The sequence below is a fragment of the Sebastes fasciatus genome, chromosome 3 (assembly GCF_043250625.1).
Source record: "Sebastes fasciatus isolate fSebFas1 chromosome 3, fSebFas1.pri, whole genome shotgun sequence".
Taxonomy (NCBI): Eukaryota; Metazoa; Chordata; class Actinopteri; order Perciformes; family Sebastidae; genus Sebastes; species Sebastes fasciatus.
Window position 1 is genome coordinate 2,990,659 of NC_133797.1, and position 21,260 is coordinate 3,011,918.

Below are 21,260 nucleotides of genomic sequence, written 5' to 3' on the forward strand. Positions count from 1 at the left end.
CCTGAAAAAAAGATACAGCAGACATGACCTTGGTGTCCTCAATGGTAGGTATTGCCCTGGTTGTAACAGCTGATGCACTGAAATAGATAGATAGATAGATAGATAGATGGATAGATAGTCACTTTATTGATCCCGAGGGAAATTCAAGTTTCCAGCATCACAGTTCCATAGTGCTAACATATTAGTAAAAAGACACAAGTAAGTAATACAGAGTATAAGAAAAATATCCCAGATATTAAAATAACAGGAGATGAAGAAACTGTTAAAAATGAACAGGTGCAGGGTATCAACTGAGATACGGGACTAATAAAAAAGTGAATATAGTGCAGAAAGTGATATAGTGCTGGATAATAAAATATAGGAGATATAGATATTAAGAAATGTCAAATATGGAATATAATGCGGGGTAAGAACTGAGGTAGAATTTTTTTTATTTTTTAAATAGACTAAAGTGCAAAATAAAGCTGTACATTGTTTGTAGAATAGAGTAAAACCAGTCTATAAAGGTGCAGAGTAGAGCTGTTGGTGGTGTGCAGAATTAAAAAGTAGCTCAGTCTATTAAAGTGCACTGTGTGCATTATCTGTCCTGCAGACCGTCCTGCAGACCGTCCTCTTTTGTCCCCCTCCTCCCCAGACAGGTGTTGTATAGTTTGATGGCTCGGTGACATCGGAAATCTGTGACCTGTCAGATTCTGTGTCACTAAATATTCAGCTATGTAAAAGGACTACTGGGTTGGCCAAAGGTTGACAGGTGAGGTGAGAGGTGTGAGTGCTTTAAAGACAAATATAATTTATGCACTACCAAGCTCCTGTTTCTATCTGTAGTATATACTTAGATAAGGTCATACATCTATTTTGTTTGTCTGTTTGATAACGGATCACAATAAATGATGTGGCCATAAACTGTTGGAAAAGTAGCAGAAATTCTTCATCAGGTCACAGAATCTGATGGATCACAAGAATCCTTCACAGATTTGCAGACAAATAAATGAGAAATAAATGTGTGACATTATTCTAATTTCAATGAGTTATGTCTTCATTCAGGTAAAATAGCTTAACACAGAAGGATACAGGACCCACACAATGTAATTCCCCAGGGCAACCCACCACAGGTTCAGGTCTGACAACCCTGTGTAGAGGCCACGGGGTACGTTCACTCATGCACTACATCAACAGAAATATTCTGCAGAATTAAACCAATTTCAAAGGGTTAGATCTGATGATATTAAGATGTTTTCAGGATAAAAATCAACCAGGTGATGTGGTGAAAAGATACAAAACAGATAGAAAAACTGTGTTCGTTACAAACTTTCTCATGTGATCCTTCAAAGAGGAAACATTACAAAATAAGTGTAAAGTCTGATTAGTCTTCTATTCTTCACTGACTGAATGTTAATGGTTCCACAACAGACATGATGCAATTCAAATTTTAATTAAAATACCAACTTTAAAGGGGCCTTCAACCAATTTTATACATACAGCTAATTTTACTTGTCATTGTTAGTACTACAGTTGTATAATTTTCTATGTGAAGCTGTGCAGTCAGACAATAACCTGACAAAATAACCCTGACGACCTCAACAGGGGCTGATGATGTCATCAGGGTTATCTCAGCTGCGGCCTGGCACTCTGTTTGTCATCACACTCACAGCTCAATGAAGCTCCTTCTTTAAGGTGGAGAGGATCAATACAGCGGACACTTTGGGACGAACTTCCTTCTCTCCGGCAAGGAAATACATATCAGAATCTTAAATACTTTATTGATCCCTGTGGGGGAAATTGAGTTACGTTTTGCTCCCGTTCTAGAATATAAATATAGATATATAAAAATAGAGAAATCATAAGAAAATATGAATAAGACATATATATAAAAACAGTGCAAATAATAATGCTGAAAAATAAGATCTATGCAAATAATATACTGTAAATACATATATTTACAAAAATGCAAGAATAGTGTAAAATAAGAATATAAGTTGAAATGTTCTGTATAAATAAATGCAGTGTTAATGCCAGAGTAAACCAGATTATTGCACAGCTGAATTATTGCATTAAATTATTGTACTGCTAAGTATATTGTTGAATATATAATATAATTATGTAATAAGTTATAGCTCATGAAAGGAGTTAAAAATAATAAACATGTTGTGTATATATATATATATATATATATATATATATACAACAATTTACAAAATAATGAACATGTCTACCGTTTTCTAGACTAGACAGGGGTATATTTGATCTTAAATACGATATGTTTACTTTATGTTGTTGACGTCTGTATGACAATAAAGTAGAATAAATTAAATGTCAGTTTGAGCAGATTACAGTAAATGTTTGTACAGGTGGTCGCACAGAACTTATATTACATCGTGTTCCATGACGAACACAAAACGGCGTAGCACGTTGTCAGTAAGGGCAGCTGGATGAGTCGTCATCGATGTAGACTCGCTGTTGGAGGGTTTATAACCCACTTCCACTCCCCGTGAATTGGTTTGGAATGGCACTTAATATGGCGGACCCTCCATGCGAACGCGCAATCGGAGTGGAAGTGGGTAGGGATAGGATGTAGGGGGTGGTTTGGAATTGGGCCTTACAAACAGATGCTATTGAGTTGCATTATGGGAAATGTAGGATCCGTGTTTTTGGAGCTGGACCCATTTTAGGGACTATAAGTCAGGATATCCTGGCCTTTATTAGTTGGAATTTGACCTTTTCTTTTTTGAATCTGTCTCTTGTGAGTCCCCCAGCTTTATGGAAGTGAAATATTAAATTACTGGAGTAGCCCTTTAAAGACGTTAAGAAATGTACAACTACACTAAAAGATGCATCAGTTGCAATCATTTTTGTTGTTTTCTTTTAGGAGACCTCATGTTCAAGAATGCACCGTCCAAAACCAAAGGAATGAAATTCCCTTTAGAATGATTTTTTTTTCTTCCCCTTAATGAAAATATTTTTTTTCTTACATTTCCTAATTCTCAAAGAACTATTCTGTAACAACATAATGTGTGTGTTCCTTGTACTGCTAGCATGCAATCACCATTTACCCCTGTGCAACCCTGTATTTGCCCTGTCGACTGTCCAGTCAGAATACTAGTGATGGGGTGGAAATCTGACTGAGTGACTGAGTCTTCATATACAATATGTTAACATCCCTCGCTAATATGGAAGTCAGTATAGTTTGCAGTAACAGTATTTTGTAAGCTGACCCTAGAGCTCTCACAGGGTTGGAGAAGAAAGCTTTGATGATCTCTGTCGGTTACATACATACATTACATTACATAAGGGTACTGCTGATTCTCCATTAGTTTACAGTATAGTTAGTATTAGGCTACCCTTTTATATTGTAGATTTATTTTTGCCGTGTGTGCTGCTTTTATTATGAGCAGGGTTACCTGGAAAAGGAGATTTCCAATCAGATTTAAATTATTAAACATTAATTTGATACATGATATAAATAAAAATCATATAAAGGTGCTGTTCATAACATTGATAACATTGAGCCACTAGATGCCGCATTCTCCCTCCCTCATTCCATTGCATTCACTTCACAACAAGTCGTTGCCGGACACTTACCGTCAGTCTCAGCCATTTATCCCTTTTTTCCACACTAACTGATGACCCAGAGATACCACGTGATACAAACGTCATTTTACGATTGGCTCACGAGCCTTGTTAGAAGTGTGAACCAAAAGTCAGATATCTTCCACAGAGATAAACAAAACATTCATTTTGGACCCGCCAACATTTAAAAAAATTAATTCACAAACATATATATATAAAATCGGGAAAAAAAGTTTGGAAACTTGTGTTTGGTGGATTATTTCTCTGTTGTTACAATGCTAATTGGTATTGTATTTTAAATGGTTTGAAAGCCTGTTTATTTACCTTCACAATGATGTCCAACTTGTAAGGATCATGCATTTGTGGGATGAGCAGCACAGCTGATTATGTGGGTAGCGCCCAAGTAAAATTTGCCAAAATGCTCTGCCAATGGGAAACAGTGTATTCTCCTGTTGGTGTTGACTCTTGTTTTGAGTTGTTTGGTGGATTGGATGATTGAACTCTCTATCAGTAACAAGGAACAAACATGACATATTGGCTATTTTACACTTTATTCATTTAATACACCGTCAGGAGCCTCATTAGCGGTGGAAGATCCATATGCAGCCACAACAGCCTGGCACCTCCTCCTCATGCTGGTCACCAACCTGGTCACACGTTGCTGTGGGATGGCGTTCCATTCCTCAACCAGGATTCGTTGCAGGTCAGCCAGCGTAGCTGTGTTGGTCACTCTAACACATACAGCACGCCCAAGCTGATCTCACAAGTGTTGAATTGGGTTGAGGTGTGGACTCTGGCAGGCCGTTCCATTGTCTCTACTCCCACATTGTGGAGGTAGTCTGTGAAAACCCTGGCTCTGTGGGGGCGAGCGTTGTCATCTTGGAGGATGAAGTTAGGTGCCAGATTGTGGAGATATGGGATCGTGACTGGCTGCAGAATCTCATCGTGATATCTCACTGCATTGAGATGGCCTTCAATGATGACAAGCCTTGTTTTGCCAGTGAGGGAGATGCCGCCCCACACCATAACACAGCCCCACCAAAAAGCTGTTACTCCATCGGTGCTACAATCAGCATAGCGTTCTCCACGTCGTCTCCATACTTTGACCCTGCCGTCCAACTTTGGCAGACAGAACCTGGACTCATCACTGAACATGACATTCCCCCACATGTTCAGGTTCCATTGTCTGTGTTGACGACACCAGCGCAAACGGGCCTGACAGTGAAGGGCAGTCATTGCAGGCTTCCTGGTAGCCTTATGAGAACACACTGTTTAGAGCATTTTGGCAAATTTTTCTTGGGCGCTACCCACATAATCAGCTGTGCTGCTCATCCCACAAATGCATGATCCTTACAAGTTGGACATCATTGTGAAGGTAAATAAACAGGCTTTCCAACGATGTAAAATACAATGATAATTAGCATTGTAACAACAGAGAAATAATCCACCAAACACAAGTTTCCGAACTTTGTTTTTCCAGTTTATATATATAATTTTTTTCTTTCTAATATTAATATATGGTATAAATAAAATATATATTTTATTTAAAAAATGTTTTAAATGAAGCAAGACCTGCACATTTCTAATTAAATTGCACATGTGTTTATGGGAGAAGCCAGAGCTCGGCCCTGGGACATGAGGCCTGCAGGGCCTCTCAGACCAAATCACCTCCAATCTGAGTGAGACTCACAGGAGGGGGGGGCTGATCCCTCTCATGTGCAACTTATTCTAATAAATTAATGAACAAATGTAGATAATTAAATGGTAATAATAATGTAACGGCGGGCCAATGCAGGGTAGATGGATGTGTAAACAGAGAGCAGGGCCTGCAGAGGAGAGAGGAGAGAGGATAGAGGAGAGAGGAGAGAGGAGAGAGGATCGAGGATAGAGGATAGAGGAGAGAGGATAGAGGAGAGAGTAGAGGATCGAGAAGAGGAGAGAGGAGAGAGGAGAGAGGATAGAGAAGAGGATAGAGGAGAGAGGAGAGAGGATAGAGGAGAGAGGATAGAGGAGAGAGAAGAGAGGATAGAGGAGAGAGGAGAGAGGAGAGAGGATCGAGGATATAGAAGAGGAGAGAGGAGAGAGGAGAGAGGAGAGAGGATATAGGATAGAAGGAGAGAGGAGAGAGAAGAGAGGAGAGAGGAGAGAGGATATAGGAGAGAGGAGAGAGAGAGAGGATAGAGGATACCCTGTATGCCCCGTGAACGAGGCGACAAAATAATATCACGTGATCTAAAATGGGCAGTCCTCTGACGGTGCTGAAAAAAGCCATTTTCTGGCGCTGCTGCAAATTGTGTCCGAGTCCGTCTAATCTGTCCGGATCCTCGCTGTGAGGAGAGGAATCGTTGATGTCTGATCAGGTAAGGTGACCGAGGCGTCGCGGAGCCGCTTGATCGGCTCGTCGCGCCGCTGTTTGCGGAGGCGCACACTCCGTGCACAGTGTCACATTTTGAGCCTCTCTTGTTCGCCTCCTGATACAGCCCTGTCAGTGAATTTAAGATGGCTGCTTTGTGTACCAGTAGAGCTTTTCTGTGGCTCTGCACCCCCATCAGTGGAGGTGTTTAGTCGGGCTGTGTCGTGTGGTGCTGGCCGGTCGATCGGAGGAGCTCCGGACTAATGGAGACGCTCTTTGTTGCTCCGCTGGTCGAGGAGCGGAGCGGAGCTGATGCACTAGATGAGGCCAGTAGCAGGGCGATCAGTAGTCTGCTGGCTGCTCTGCTGGGTTGTGTTCAGCAGCAGCTCTCAGCCTGCATGGAGCCTGCATGGAGCTGCACGGCTCCCCGCTCTCAGAGCCGTATTTACGGCTCCAACATGTCGTGACGAGTGGATCTACAGGCCAGCAGCTCTCTTTGTTGTGGTTTCACAAGCTGCTGTCCCAAGGACGAGCTGCAGACATTGTCTGAGGGGGGGCACTGTGGCAGCCACTCAATACCACCATATGGAGAGACCTAATAGTGTTAATAATAAGCACATTTACATAGGCTCCTGTGCCCTACTGTGTTCTTGTGTTTCCTCTGCAGATCTGTCCAGATGGATAAAATGCAGCCCAACCGGATTAAAATCACAGATCTGAATCCACACCTCACATGCCCGCTGTGTGCTGGCTACTTAATTGATGCTACAACCATCGTAGAGTGCCTGCACTCCTGTAAGTTCCACACATCGCCTCTTCATGCATGCATGCATAGTGTGTTCATTAACCCCAGCATGGAGTTAGCACAGAGCTGCACACTGCACACTGCACACAGATTGTGCAGAGCTCCTGCTCATGTTGTGGTTGTGAGGAGGTGATGTTACTGTGCCCCCCCCTCCCCCTCCGCACACCTCTATGTTGTTTGTCACTGTGGACAATAACAATGTAATGCATGTGAAACATTTAGATTTGTGTTGACACTGTGTATGAGATTTAGATTCATCTCTATTGTAGAATCAAATCTAGTATTGTATCATTTTATTACACTGAATTGCAAGAGTCCATGATACTGAGTCCACTCCATGGACGTCACTGTAACACTGTTGGTGATACAGAGCAGTGGTCTCTATTTCTATTTCAATTCAACATGCTTTATTGGCATGACTGTTAGGTGAACAATATTGCCAAAGCGTCAATTCAATAATGAGAAAAAGAAGAACAAAATAAATACAAAAACATATATGTATACACATATATACAATTCATTAAGCAAATTACAATGTGTAAATATTTAAAAAGAACATGGATTTGGTAGAAAACAATACAGAAATAATTCATGTTTGTTGTGTCAATAAAACAAACAAACAAAAAAACAATTAACAACAATATATTGCAATATCAAATGCCTAATGTAAAAAAACAAAAACAACACAACAACCCATGAAGTAGAGGAGTAAATAATAGGAAGAGTGTTTTTAGCTGTTATGTGTTGTGGTTTTCTCTGTGGCTGTGACATGCACTGACTCTCTCTCTCTCTGTCTCTGTCTCTCTCTCTCTCTCTCTCTCTCTCTCTCTCTCTCTCTCTCTCTGTGTGTGTGTACAGTTTGTAAAACTTGCATCGTTGCCTTCCTGGAGACAAATAAGTTCTGCCCTCGATGTGACGTTCAGGTTCACAAGACATGTCCACAGCTCAGCATCAGGTAAGTTATGATGGTTTATATGATGAAAATAGTATGGAAAAACATTTCTGTTTCCAGACTATATTCCCTTTTCTGTTTTCTAAAATATGAAATTCAGAATTTCTAAAAAATCAATTGATCACACAAGCCGCAGAGTGTTTTCGTGCCATTTGGAGCAACCAGTGCAGCCGAAATGTTTACTACTGTGTGAGTGAGCGCGGGCCAAAACGAGCTTGATGTCGCAGAAAGCAAGAGGCAAGAAGTCGGGAATGGAATGCCCTGTACGTCACGGCCAGAGCCAGCGCGTCCATATTCACAAGGGCGGCAAAATGTGGGCTAACTATTCATTATGAGCAAAATAACAATTATAATGTAATAATAACAAGTCACCAAAAAGTGCAGGCAGACAGCACAGAGTTGAAAGCTGCCTGCCAGATCCTTGTTTTTGTTGAAATCTGATGGGCTCAGTTCTTTCCATGGTGAACATGACGAACTGTGACCAGTGTTCCAGCCCCCCCCCCCCCAGCATGCAGTGGTGACGTGCTGATACAAACTGAGGAGGTGTCATCCACTATGAAGAGTCTTGAAGGTCTTCATCATCATCATCATCATCATCAGATTCTCTTTATACCACAAAAACTGTATTAGTGGTAATTTTACCACTAATACAGTTTTTGTGGTATAAAGAGAATGCCCAAAATGTTTCGTCCCACACCCGACGGGCGCTCGCATACAAGGCCTCTCCGTCTCAAAGTCCCGGGATGGATTTCTGTCCCAGTCTGTCCCTGTTGCTAGTAGAGTGACGGCATAATTGTTTTTCACCTAAAGCGACATTGCCCCAAGTACAAGATGTTTGACGGTAGAATGTCGTCCAACTTTCTGCGTAAAGCTGTGGACTGAACGGCCACAAATGGATAAATGCAGGTTTTCTGAGGTCTGGCTTGACAATCCCAAACACCAAGCCTGGTTGGGTAACAATTCCAAATGGGAAAAGAGAGCTGGATGCAAACTTGGTGTGAAATTGTTTGACATCTCCACCGTGGGGGAGGCGCCTAAGGACCGTAGTCTTGTCCCAGCATCCTCTGCACCCGGAGTCACGAGGTGACAAAAGTCAAATATGGTCTGAAAAATCTACCAAGAAGTCTGGAATTTTGAAGTGGAACATGTGTAGGAACCCTGTTTATATCAGGTGTATTTTGAGTATCATGCTTATCATCATTGTTTTCTTTTTTCTTTTACAGAGCAGACAAAACTCTACAAGATATCGTCTATAAGCTTGTTCCGGGGTTATTCAAAGGTGAGGCCACCGCAGCAAACTGTCTTTGAAGCGAGCTCTTCTCATAAGTTCCCATTTTATGATGCATTTCTTTGCCAACGGACACGTATATATTTCTGAACCCAGATGAGATGAAACGGAGGCGGGACTTCTACGCAGAGAATCGCGTGCTGGAACCGGGGGAAGTGGTGGAGACGTTTAACATCGCGGAGGATGAAATCATCAGTCTGTCCATACAGTTCTACGAGAGGAACAAGTGAGTCGGTCGTTTCTCATTTTTACAAAAACAGCAGTGGGAATTTTTAGGCATGAAATGTAATTATCTGATCATTCACAAAGCAAACGATACAATTATACAACTAAGAAATAGGTAGTGGTTCCATTCACACCTGCAGTATGTCTCACTGAATGTGGCTTTCTCAGAATCCGAATCAGGTTTATTTTGCCATGTATATATACATATATAGAATGTGACTCTGGTTTTATGCAGCGCTCTGTGTACTAACACAGAATAGAAATAACTGCTAGGAACAACAATGACCAACAAAAAAAAATAAGAATACAATAATGAAAATAAGATATACAGACATAGGCAAAGTTGTTGGTAACGTTCCGTTAAAGAGAGAAAAACCCACAATGGTCACTGAAATAACTTGAAACTGACAAAAGTAATAATAAATAAAAATTTACTGAAAATGAACTAATGAAAATCAGATATTGTTTTTGAATTGTGGTTCAACAGAATCATTTTAAAAAACAAACTAATGAAACTGGCCTAGACAAAAATGATGGTAGCCCTAGAAAAGATTGAAAATAATTTGACCATAGGGACATGTTAAACTAAGGTGTGTCCTGTAAATAGCATCACAGGTGTCTTCAAACTTGTAATCAGTCAGTCTGCCTATTTAAAGGGTGAAAAGTAGTCACTGTGCTGTTTGGTGTCATGGTGTGTACCACACTGAACATGGACCACAGAAAGCTAAGGAGAGAGTTGTCTCAGGAGATCAGAAAGAACATTATAGACCTTCATGTTAAAGGTAAAGGCTATAAGACCATCTCCAAGCAGCTTGACGTTCCTGTGACTACAGCTGCACATATTATTCAGAAGTTTAAGGTCCATGGGACTGTAGCCTACCTCCCTGGACGTGGCCGCAAGAGGAAAATTGATGACATATTGAAGAGACGGATAATACGAATGGTAACCAAAGAGCCCAGAACAACTTCCAAAGAGATTAGAGGTGAACTCCAAGGTCAAGGTACATCAGTGTCAGATCGCACCATCCGTCACTGTTTGAGCCAAAGTGGACTTAATGGAAGACAACCGAGGAGGACACCAAATCATAAAAAAGCGAGACTGGAATTTTCCAAAATGCATATTGACAAGCCACAAAGCTTCTGGGAGAATGTCCTTTGGACAGATGAGACAAAACTGGAGCTTTTTGGCAAGTCACATCAGCTCTATGTTCACAGACGAAGAGATGAAGCATCCAAAGAAAAGAACACTGTACCTAATGTGAAACATGGAGGAGGCTCGGTTATGTTATGGGGCTGCTTTGCTGCATCTGGCACAGGGTGTCTTGAATCTGTGCAGGGTGCAATGAAATCTCAAGACTATCAAGGCATTCTGGAGCGAAATGTGCTGCCCAGTGTCAGAAAGCTTGGTCTCAGTTGCAGGTCATGGGTCCTCAAACAGGATAATGACCCAAAACACAGCTAAAAACACCCAAGAATGGCTAAGAACAAAACATTGGACTATTCTGAAGTGGCCTTCTATGAGCCCGGATCTAAATCCTATTGAACATCTGTGGAAGGAGCTGAAACATGCTGTCTGGAGAAGGCACCCTTCAAACCTGAGACAGCTGGAGCAGTTTGCTCACGAGGAGTGGGCCAACATACCTGTCGACAGGTGCAGAAGTCTCATTGAGAGTTACAGAAATCGCTTGATTGCAGTGATTGCCTCGAAAGGTTGTGCAACAAAATATTAAGTTAATGTTACCATCATTTTTGTCTAGGCCAGTTTCATTAGTTTGTTTTTTTAAATGATTCTGCTGAACCATAATTCAAAAACAATATCTGATTTTCATTAGTTAATTTTCAGTGAATTTTTATTTATTATTACTTTTGTCAGTTTCAAGTTATTTCAGTGACCATTGTGGGTTTTTCTCTCTTTAACGGAACGTTACCAACAACTTTGCCTACGTCTGTATATATATATATATATATATATATATATATATACAAGTCAAGTGTTCTGGAAGTTTTAAACAATACAAATAGTGCAACAAAAATTATGAATATACATGCACTGTATGTACATGTGAAGATGTTTATATACTGTATTTACAGCGTTTTGGATTTATATTAACAGTGACAGATATGTACATATTACAATATGTACATAAAGTGACAGATGATACGTGCATATTACAAAAAATGTGCATTAAAAACTAAATCATAATCTAAAAATGTGCATTAAAGGTCCCATATTGTATAAAGTGAGATTTTCAGGTATTTTACATTATAAAGCAGGTTTAAGTGCTTTATAAATACTGTTAAACTATCAAAACGCTCAATATACAGAGAAATATACGCAGAAATTGCGTGTTTGAAACAAGCCGTTAGGATTTCTGTCCATGTGTGATGTCACAAATATACAATATTTAGACCATTACACGGTTTTAAACGTAAACATTCTAAATGCCTCCCAGCTTATTTCCTGTTGCAGTGAAGGTAAATAACATCAGCTGACAGGAAGTAAACATGGACCCAAGCTTTTGCCTAGCAATGCAATTCTGTTGAAATGCACTAAAACGGAGCGTCTCAGACAGAGTGTAAATACAGGTATATTCAGGCAGACAGTATGAGGAAAATAATGTGTTTTTTGAAGATTACAGCATGTAAACATGTTCTAGTAGAAACACAAAATACAAGTATGAACCTGAAAATGAGCACGATATGGGACCTTTAAAGTGAATTATAACCTGTAATGTCAGCGGTGGATACTTGGTGTTAGAGGCTTATTGACGGTGTATGACTGATTAAGTGTTCATCAGAGTGACGTTTGATGTGGAAAGAATTGTTAATTCATGTTTAACACCTTTTCTTTGTGTTTAATATTTGCTTGCAGAAATAATGAGAGGCAGCATTCAGAGATGGAAGGAGACAAGGTAAAGCCTTATTTCAGATAAAAAGCACAGTTGGGTAAAGCAGCAGTAGTTGAGGCGGACACACTTCAAGTTTAATGTGGTTTTCTGGTCTTCACCCTGGATTTATGTGAACCCTCGCTGCTCTTTACTTTGTTCTCAGTCCAACGGTAAACGCTTCCTGCAGTGCCCAGCAGCCATGTCCGTCATGCACTTAGCAAAGTTCCTCCGAAGCAAGATGGATATTCCCAACAACTATCGGGTAATTAAACACTTTGTACCCGTACGCAGCAGCTCGTGCTGTATTGATTGTGTGGCAGACTTCAGGGTTTAGTCACAATAATATAAATGGCTTGTGTAAAAGGACTTATTAGGTTGGCATGTTTGGTTTTAAAGAGCTCTGGAAATCAGTATTTTGATATGTGAGCTGTCAGTGCAACGTGATAACTAACAGAGCTCCAAAGTGACCAAATCATTGCTGCAAAAACTGCAAAATCCTCGAAGCTGCACTCATTTCAGCCCATAACTTCACTGTTTTGGTTCACTTTTACTGCTCCCATTAATGTGGGTTTCAGCCGTAGCAGGCTGCTGTTCTTAGTGAACAGGCTCTGATAAACTCATCGTACGGACGACAACGTTAGCTACTAGCTGGTGAATGTAGCGGAGCACTTAGCAGCTAAAGAGCCAGATCTCTCACACACACACACACACACACAGAGACACACACACACACACACACACACACACACACACACACACACACACACACACACACACACACAGAGAGAGAGATATCTGGCTCATCTAGAGCGTTACGATACGATTCAATGATTTGAAATCGATACAGTTTTTTTTTTTGCCAAAAATTCAGTCAGTGTGACTGTGAAATAAATATGTGATACTGGACAGAGCAGGTCAGGATTCCTCAAAGTCTTTCCTGTAAGGGAATCAGGGATAAATTAATTATGGATATAAACAAGTAAACAACGATTTATGGCAAATACATACAGCTTTTATTTTAAAATAATGAAAAGTGCAACTGCAGGACCTGCTGATTCAGTTCTCAAGATACAAGGCAGTGTAATATTTAACACAGAATATAATAAACCAACTTCTATTCAAGTTAAATGAACAGTGGTTTAACCTGCAGCTTCTGTCCTCGTTTTCAGTATAAACGGTAGATCAATAATAGAGATCAACCGCTGATAGTGATTAAACAGCTGATGGTAATCAAACAGCTGATAGTGATCAAACAGCTGATAGTAATCATACAGCTGATAGTGATCAAACAGCTGATAGAGATCAAACAGCTGAGAGTGATCAAACAGCTGATAGTGATCAAACAGCTGATAGTGATCACACAGCTGATAGTGATCACACAGCTGATAGTGATCAAACAGCTGATAGAGATCAAACAGCTGATAGAGATCAAACAGCTGATAGAGATCAAACAGCTGATCGTGATCAAACAGCTGATAGTGATCAAACAGCTTGGGACAGAATCATTCCTATACAAACGCGGTTTAAATAATCTGCTGATAGTAATCCAGTAGTCCATCTACAGTGTTCATTTGGGCTCTTTTCATAAATGAAAACATACGGAACAACATTTTAGTTGAATTTTTTTTTTTTATGTACTTTACTCCTGTCGTGATAATTTGCCTCGCGGACCGTCTGCTCTGCGGCTGGAAACGTGAGCTGATGCTGCGTGATGCACATTGATATCATGACAGGGAAAGGAAAGTCATTTTTTTCTGAATGAAAAAACGACAGCGCATGGGGAAAACTCCTGTGGGTGAAACCGCCCACGTACAGTGGATTGATAGTGCCTGAAACTCTGCACACCGCCAGCAGCTCATGCAGACCGGTTCCCGTCTCCCTCCACGCCGCTACCAGGCGAGAGAGGGAGGAGTCTACTGCGCCGTTCGTCTGCATGCACACCATGGATGCGTGCACGCGCTGCAGAGGGCAGAGCTGGCAAGCTGCCGCATGTCTGGAGAGTGGACTGGAGTCACGTTGAACATTTCTTTACTTATTAAAAGTGCTAAAAAAATACTTTCATATAACGTTTATCATCCTTAAATACAAGGTGCAAATCCTTAGTATCCATACAATCGTTTTTTGCGTTTCAAATTGATTTTATATGGATATAATCTCCCGTGAAGGACAACTTGCAGAGTACCTATCGATGAAGTTGGATCGTAGGAATATAAATGGATACATCGATGTAGTAGATAAATTGTTACACCCCTACTCTGTTCCATTAAGTATCCCATTTTATTAACCTGTGCTTTCAAGTCAAAATGAAAACGGTCCATAACGGACCCACCTTTTACTAATTTGTTAGCATTCAACAACTGCTCACACGATTCTTTTCAGATGTTGTTGTTCAGTGTTAAAACTAAAACAAATGTTGCCTCAAACTCATTGCGTTTGGACTGCAGGGACCAGGGTCTAAATGATGTTTTACGGACATTTTACCCCCCAGAAGGCCCTGGTCGGGGGGGTAGTACTTTCTGAAAGTACCGGAACTTTCCTGGTGGAGTTTTCAGCGTTGACATCACTGATTGGTGAAACACACACACAGCGCCGCTGCTTCAACTCGTGTACCGCTTCATTCATAAAACAAGGAAGCTCCCTAGTATCCATTTAGGAGCATTTCAGGACGAGGGGAGAGCATTTCTCTGTTTGATAACATTAAAAGTGAAGTTAGGCTCTGCTGTCGGCCTCCCGACTCATTTAAAAAAAGACAGAGAGAAAGAGAGATCGTGCCAGCGAGCTCAGAGGGCGAACGGTAGAAGAGAGAGAGAGAGACGTAAATAACCATCGAACACTCAACAGATGTTTTACTGTGGAGACAGACGCTCTTAGTTTCATTTTCCTCTTCTGCATTTCATTCATTACATCCAACATGCATCTAATCTTCACAGGTCTTTAGACCGCGGTGGAAACGCAGACAACAGTGGGCTGGAGGAACTTTTTAGTTCCTTTTTAAAAAGTAGTTCCAGGGACTAAAAGTCCACTTTTGGTGGAAACCTAATTTTTTTTTTATGCAAATGTAATTGAGGCCAATGGAACAAAAGCTGACCTGGAAGCAGGATGGGACGTCAGCAGTAGGTTTGGCACTACTGGGTCAATATCTAACTAGAATGGAAGAAGTCTCTAGGCCTTTCCCATTTCTGATTTTATACGGCTCGATTCCTCTCCTCACGTCTTTGTCCCGCCCACGGAAGATGCGAGCGGATCGGGGCGAGGAAGAGATGTCCGTTTCTGATGACAGCAGCAGCTGATCGCAGCTGGATCAGCTGTCAGATGGCTTTAACAGCTGTTTGTGTCTGAACTGTACTAATACTAATAAAAACACAGTTCTTCTCAGTGGCAGAGCAGCAGTGTTTCCTCTCTGAAATCTGTTACCTGTTTAACAAACAGCTGCACATGAATAACAGCTGCAGTCTGTATTTCTACTGTGGACTGAGTCCTGCTTAGAGGACCAGGAACCATTTCAGGCATAATGCACAATGGGGCACAATGCCTTTATATTATTTATTCATTATTAGCGTCTGTATTTACTGATATTCTGACAGTAGAAGTTATGTATTAGGCTGAATGTTTCAGGGAAAATGTAAATGATGTAACTCATATCAAACCCGACGCTCTGGTATTATCAGCCACTTGTGACTGAATGGAAATGAGGATAAATGATGTAAAAGGTGTAAAAGACAGACCCTCCTTCTCTCTCTGACTTTAACTGGATCCTTAATAAAAGTTAACGGGGAAAATAACAGATCATGAAAAGAAAACTCTTTCTAATAAATGCAGAAAGTTGATTGAGGTCTGTTCGTTGTCAGGTTTTATAAAGCTCTTTCAGTAACAGACTCCTTCAGCTGCGGTGTGTGAGCAGAGATCCTGCAGGTCCTTCTGCTGCTGGAACACTTCACCATCAACATGGTCCGTTTGTTGTTCACACCTACAGTTAACACAAATTATAACTAGACGGTGAACAGAAGACAACTAAACTATAAAACTGTTAATCTCTGATCTGTCTTCACTTCGGTATGAAACTCCAGTGATGTTGACGTGTATCAATCAGTCCAATCAGCAGCAGCGTCCAATCAGTAACTGATATCCAATAAGGGGTCGGTCGGTAAAAAACTTCCGTCCACTGTTTTGAGCGATGCTCGTTCATTTCTATGTAGAGCGAGCACAAGCGCGAGCAACAGGACGCTGACTTTCGTTAACTTAACGACCACAGGTGTCGCTGTTAACAAGACATTTCTTTTTTTTTTTTAAAGTTATTTTTTTGGGGGCATTTTCCATTTTTATGACAGGATAGAGTCTTGAAAGGGGGGAGAGAGAGAGTGGATGCGGAAAGGGCCACAGGCCGGATTCGAACCCGGGCCGCCGCGGTCAGGACCAAGCCTTAATACATGGACGCCCGCTCTACCAACTGAGCTAACCCAGGCGCCCAACAAGACATTTCTGATTCTTACATAGAGTCCCTTTAATGTTCAAAAAACACATTATTTTTCTCATCCTGTCTGTCTGAATATACCTGATTTCACGCTCTTGCAGAAACGCTCCGTTTTAGTGCATTTCAACGGAAGGGCAACGGAATTGCGTTGCTAGGAAACAGCTTGGGTCCATGTTTACTTCCTGTCAGCTGATGTCATTCACATACACTGCAACAGGAAATAAACTGGAACACATTAGTATGTTTATGTTTAAAACCGCGAAATGGTCTAAATATTGTAGCTTTATGACATCACAAATGGACAGAAATCCTAACGGCTTGTTTCAAACGCACAGTTTCTGAATACGGGCTGTGTGTATTTCTCCGTATATTGAGTGTTTTGATACTTTCACAGTATTTATATAGCACTTAAACCTGCTTTATAATATAAAAGACATGAAAATCTCACTTTTTACAATATGGGACCTTTTAAAGTGAACATTTGGCAGATGGCTGTTTCCTGCTGGTCACATTGTGTTAAGTGGTTTTTGGACTGTATTACAGGTGGAGGTGTTGTACGGAGATGAGCCCTTGAAGGACTACTACACACTAATGGATATCGCCTACTTCTATGAGTGGAGACGAGTGAGTGGCAGCTTTCACACCTTTTTACTCTGGACCACAAATATACGATTATATCATGTTTCCTGACTTTCTCTGGGCTTCCACATGCTAAAAATCACTTGTCCTTAGTGCTGACAACTTTTTGCGCATGCTATATGTTCTTAAATTGATGATGTAACAGGCTGAGGCAGCCAATGGGAGCTGTGTATGGATGGATGGGAGGACGTCTTGGTCACTGGTTTTAGAAGGAGATGCTCTAACACACACATTTTGTATCAATGGGTTAAACCGGTGAAAACACAAGGTGGTCCTTCATCATTCTGACATACAATATATACATACAGTATGTTTACATGATCACACATCATTTTTAGTCTAGTTAGCTTTTTTCATTTCTGCTGTTTGTTTATTTTTGTTTTAGTTGTATGTTTAGAGGATACTACTAGCATGACCATCCAACAAAACTCATCATCAGTCATTCATCTTATTGAGTATGTTGCTTTGGAGTTGTGTGGTTGACCATTTGTTAGAAACTCCCTTTTTATGTGGACGTGTTCGTAGCTAGATTGGAAGATCCTGGGTGGACTGTGAGGTGTTAATTAATTGAGATTGTCAGTTATCCCTTGGTTATAGAAACAACTGTGATATTTGGATTAGGGTATATTAAATTATGTTTTTTACTCTTGTCAACAAATCCCATGAAAAGACCAAAAAATGCTCTGCAACCTTTCCATCCTTCCCTCTCTGTGTCTCTCAGCCCTGGCCCGTTGGTTCGGACTGAATATGTGATTCTTTGAAAACTGTTCAAAATATATTTCATTTATATGTTTATTGTTTTAAATTCAGGCTCAGTAATTTCACACAAAACAAGTGAGCACTATAGTTTTTGGCAAATATTATTCAAACTGGAGTAAATGGCGCATTTGTTGGGGTCTATTTTCTGCATCAAATGAATCCACATGTGGTGCTCTAGTGAGTATTAGTATTAGTTATTAGTATTAGTATTAGTGGCAGCAGGACGGTGGATGTGGGATTGAGTCAGAATAAACTACCGTGCCCATGTTAATGGTAATGAAGGAACATGTCACCCAGTGGAACAGTGTGGCTCACTGATCTGTTTTTAGACAATAAGGAGCTCTATGGCACAGAGGGATGATATGTATCAGGCTTTGACTACACAGACATAACACATGTTAACCCCATACCATTTAGTTTAGAGGGGTGGGGGGACAGGGGATGTTCAGGGCTAAAGAAAAACAACAATAGATGTCACATAGAAGTGGTGTACATCATCTGAAAGCTGGGAAGCTGAGGATTAATTTGAGATTCAGCTCAGCACTGTGTGTCAAGTTGTTCAAGTCATCAATCAGAAATAACAATTCATTCATAAATTAATAATTAAAATAAATTGTGAAAGTGTAGAAGGGATTAGAACATTGTGATAGAAGTATATGATGTTCATCCTCATGCGCTATTATGTCTCATAAATTGTTGCAGCAGTTTTTGTGTTGATACCATTTGTTACAAAGATTTGGTGCTAAATTTAACCATATTTTTTTTTACCAATCAAGAATTAATAAAAAAGTTCAATAATCCCTCCAAAATACCACATTAACACGTCAAGACCTTGAGGAACACCATAGTTAAAGCCATGCTGTGATTTGGTTTCAAAAACTTTTTAAATTTGGAGATTTCTGCTAGAATTGCATTTTTCGGCGATTGGATGGCGAGCACTTGTGTTGTGTAAACTGCTCACAAACCCCCTTATTGTCAAAGTACTGAGGGAAGCCATACATCCTCTACTATGGGGACTAACATCATCACACATGAATACAGTTGGGCTCATTGGATCCACAAGAGTCTCAGCTTTACAGTGATACCCGGTTTATGTAATTCCAGATTGTTTAGAGACCCCAGTATGCAGAAATATTCACATACACCAGCGAAAATAACGCAGTTGTACTGCATTCAAAAACTGCATGTGATTATCATAAAGTGGGCATGTCTGTAAAGGGGAGACTCGTGGGTACCCATGGAACCCATTTTCATTCACTGATCTGGAGGTTGAAGGTCAAAGGACTCCTTTGAAAATGGCCATGCCAGTTTTCGCGTAATTTTGTGACGTTATTTAGCGTTCTTCCCTACAAGATAGCATGGTTGGTACCAATGGATTATCAGGTTTTCTAGTTTCATATGATACTAGTATCTTCACTCTAGCTTAAAAACTGAGCCGCTACAATCTCTGAAAGACAGAATAGCGGCCGGGCCCGCTGGCGGAGTGTTAAGAGGATGTAACATCTATCATTGACCGTTCTGGACTTTTCATGGGATTTATGACAATAAGAACATTTTTCACAAGTCTTATCATTCAACCTTTACAGACAGAAAGTCCAGTCTGTAAATGTTCCCATATACTGATGAATAATAAAACCTGAGCGCCGATCCACCCCGCTCTAACCATGTGTGTACCTCTGTGCAGACTGGACCCATCCCGCTGCAGTATCTGGTCAAGCCCACCCGGAAGCGCAGGAGGCCGTCCCAATCTGCCGCCCAGGGCCACTCCGACGGCGTCAACACCAGCCCGACATCGGAGAGCGACTCCCAGAGCGACAAAGTCCACAGTCCTGCTGCAGCCCAGCCGGCCCGAGCCTCCTCGCAGTCCAGCCCCGCGTCCCACAACCTCTCTCCCGCCATCCAAAGCTCCAACGGCACCACCGCGCCCAATAACACTCAGCGACATAGCCTCGCCTCCAAACAGGGTGCCAACGCTCGGAAGGTGACTGTCAACGGCACGAGCTCTGGGGCCGGCAAAGAAGAGGCGAGGGGAGGCGACAAAAGCGGTTTGCCTCCGACGACCTAACGTGCACGCCGGAGCAGCAGGGGAGGACAGTGTTTGAATTGCTCCCTTCTTTCTTTCTACAGAGCAAAAAGACGAGCTGGAGCCTTCTGGACAGACAGGAGGCAGGTTACTGTTCTCATCTTTCAGCGGGAGACACTGAAAGTGCAGCCAAATAGACACTTGTATGTATGTGCGTGTGTGTGTGTGTGTGTGTGTTTATGTGTGTTAGACTAGAACAGTGCACACATACAAACTGTACAGGATGTATCAAATGTGAGCATGTGTGCATACATATGTATAAACTTATCTTTTATACAAGATATTGTAATCGTTTTGTATTGTATATGCAGTGGGTCCGTTTCATTTCCATACTGTAGATCCATCATCATTGATTTGGCTCCATAACACTTGGGACTAAATGCTGAAGGGCATTGCGGTGTTCATCACTGCAGAAGTTGGATGTAAAGAAGAAAAAAAAGAAGCTAATCCTCGCCTTTTGAACAGTCATGTTAATAACTGCTGTAAGTGTCCAGTATAAGCAACTGCTCATCAGGTAACACAGGTACAATAAACTGTTGATGCACTTTGTTAAGGTCAGATCACACAACCCAAACCGACGAGTATTTTCCAGCAGGAGAAGCATTTATATTTACAAAATGTCAAGCACTACCGCGCTCGCAGGCAGATGTTTGTCAGCAGACCGCGCTCTCTCTCTCTCTCTCATGGCAGTCGAAGAACTCAAAAGGGATTTGAATATTTTGCCATGTATGTCGTAGTTTCATGAAGTTCAACATTCCTTTTGTTTCTTTTCAACAAACAATGATACTTTTTTTTTTTTATCAGCCATATGTGCATGTTTTAGGTCAATAAAATGTTTACTTACTAGGTTTTTCTGACCTGACTGTCTTGTTTATGATTCTCTGAATGTGATCGGTTGTAAAGCATGCTGTTGTGCATGTGGCAAGAATGGGGAACCCCAAAAGCTTTGTTCAACATTTAAAGGTCCCATATTGTACAGAATGAGATTTTCATGTCTTTTATATTATAAAGCAGGTTTAAGTGCTATATAAATACTGTTAAACTATCAAAACACTCAATATATGGAGAAATACACACAGCCCGTATTCAGATATTGTGCGTTTGAAACAAGCCGTTAGGATTTCTGTCCATTTGTGATGTCACAAATATACAATATTTAGACCCTTTACACGGTTTTAAACGTAAACATTCTAAATGTGTCCCAGTTTATTTCCTGTTGCAGTGTATGTG

At 41.0% G+C, this 21,260-nt stretch overlaps 1 protein-coding gene across 1 annotated transcript; it reads left to right on the forward strand.

Moving 5' to 3' along the window:
- Positions 1-5,769: 5,769 nt before the first annotated feature.
- LOC141765140 (polycomb complex protein BMI-1-like) lies at positions 5,770-20,876 on the forward strand. Its single transcript, XM_074631125.1, has 9 exons — positions 5,770-5,927; positions 6,588-6,715; positions 7,584-7,680; positions 8,901-8,956; positions 9,062-9,191; positions 12,063-12,102; positions 12,242-12,340; positions 17,093-17,173; positions 19,632-20,876. Exons 2-9 carry the CDS (start codon positions 6,598-6,600, stop codon positions 20,010-20,012), a joined length of 1,002 nt encoding a protein of 333 aa, XP_074487226.1. The 5' UTR covers positions 5,770-5,927; positions 6,588-6,597; the 3' UTR covers positions 20,013-20,876.
- The last annotated feature ends 384 nt before the right edge of the window (positions 20,877-21,260 follow it).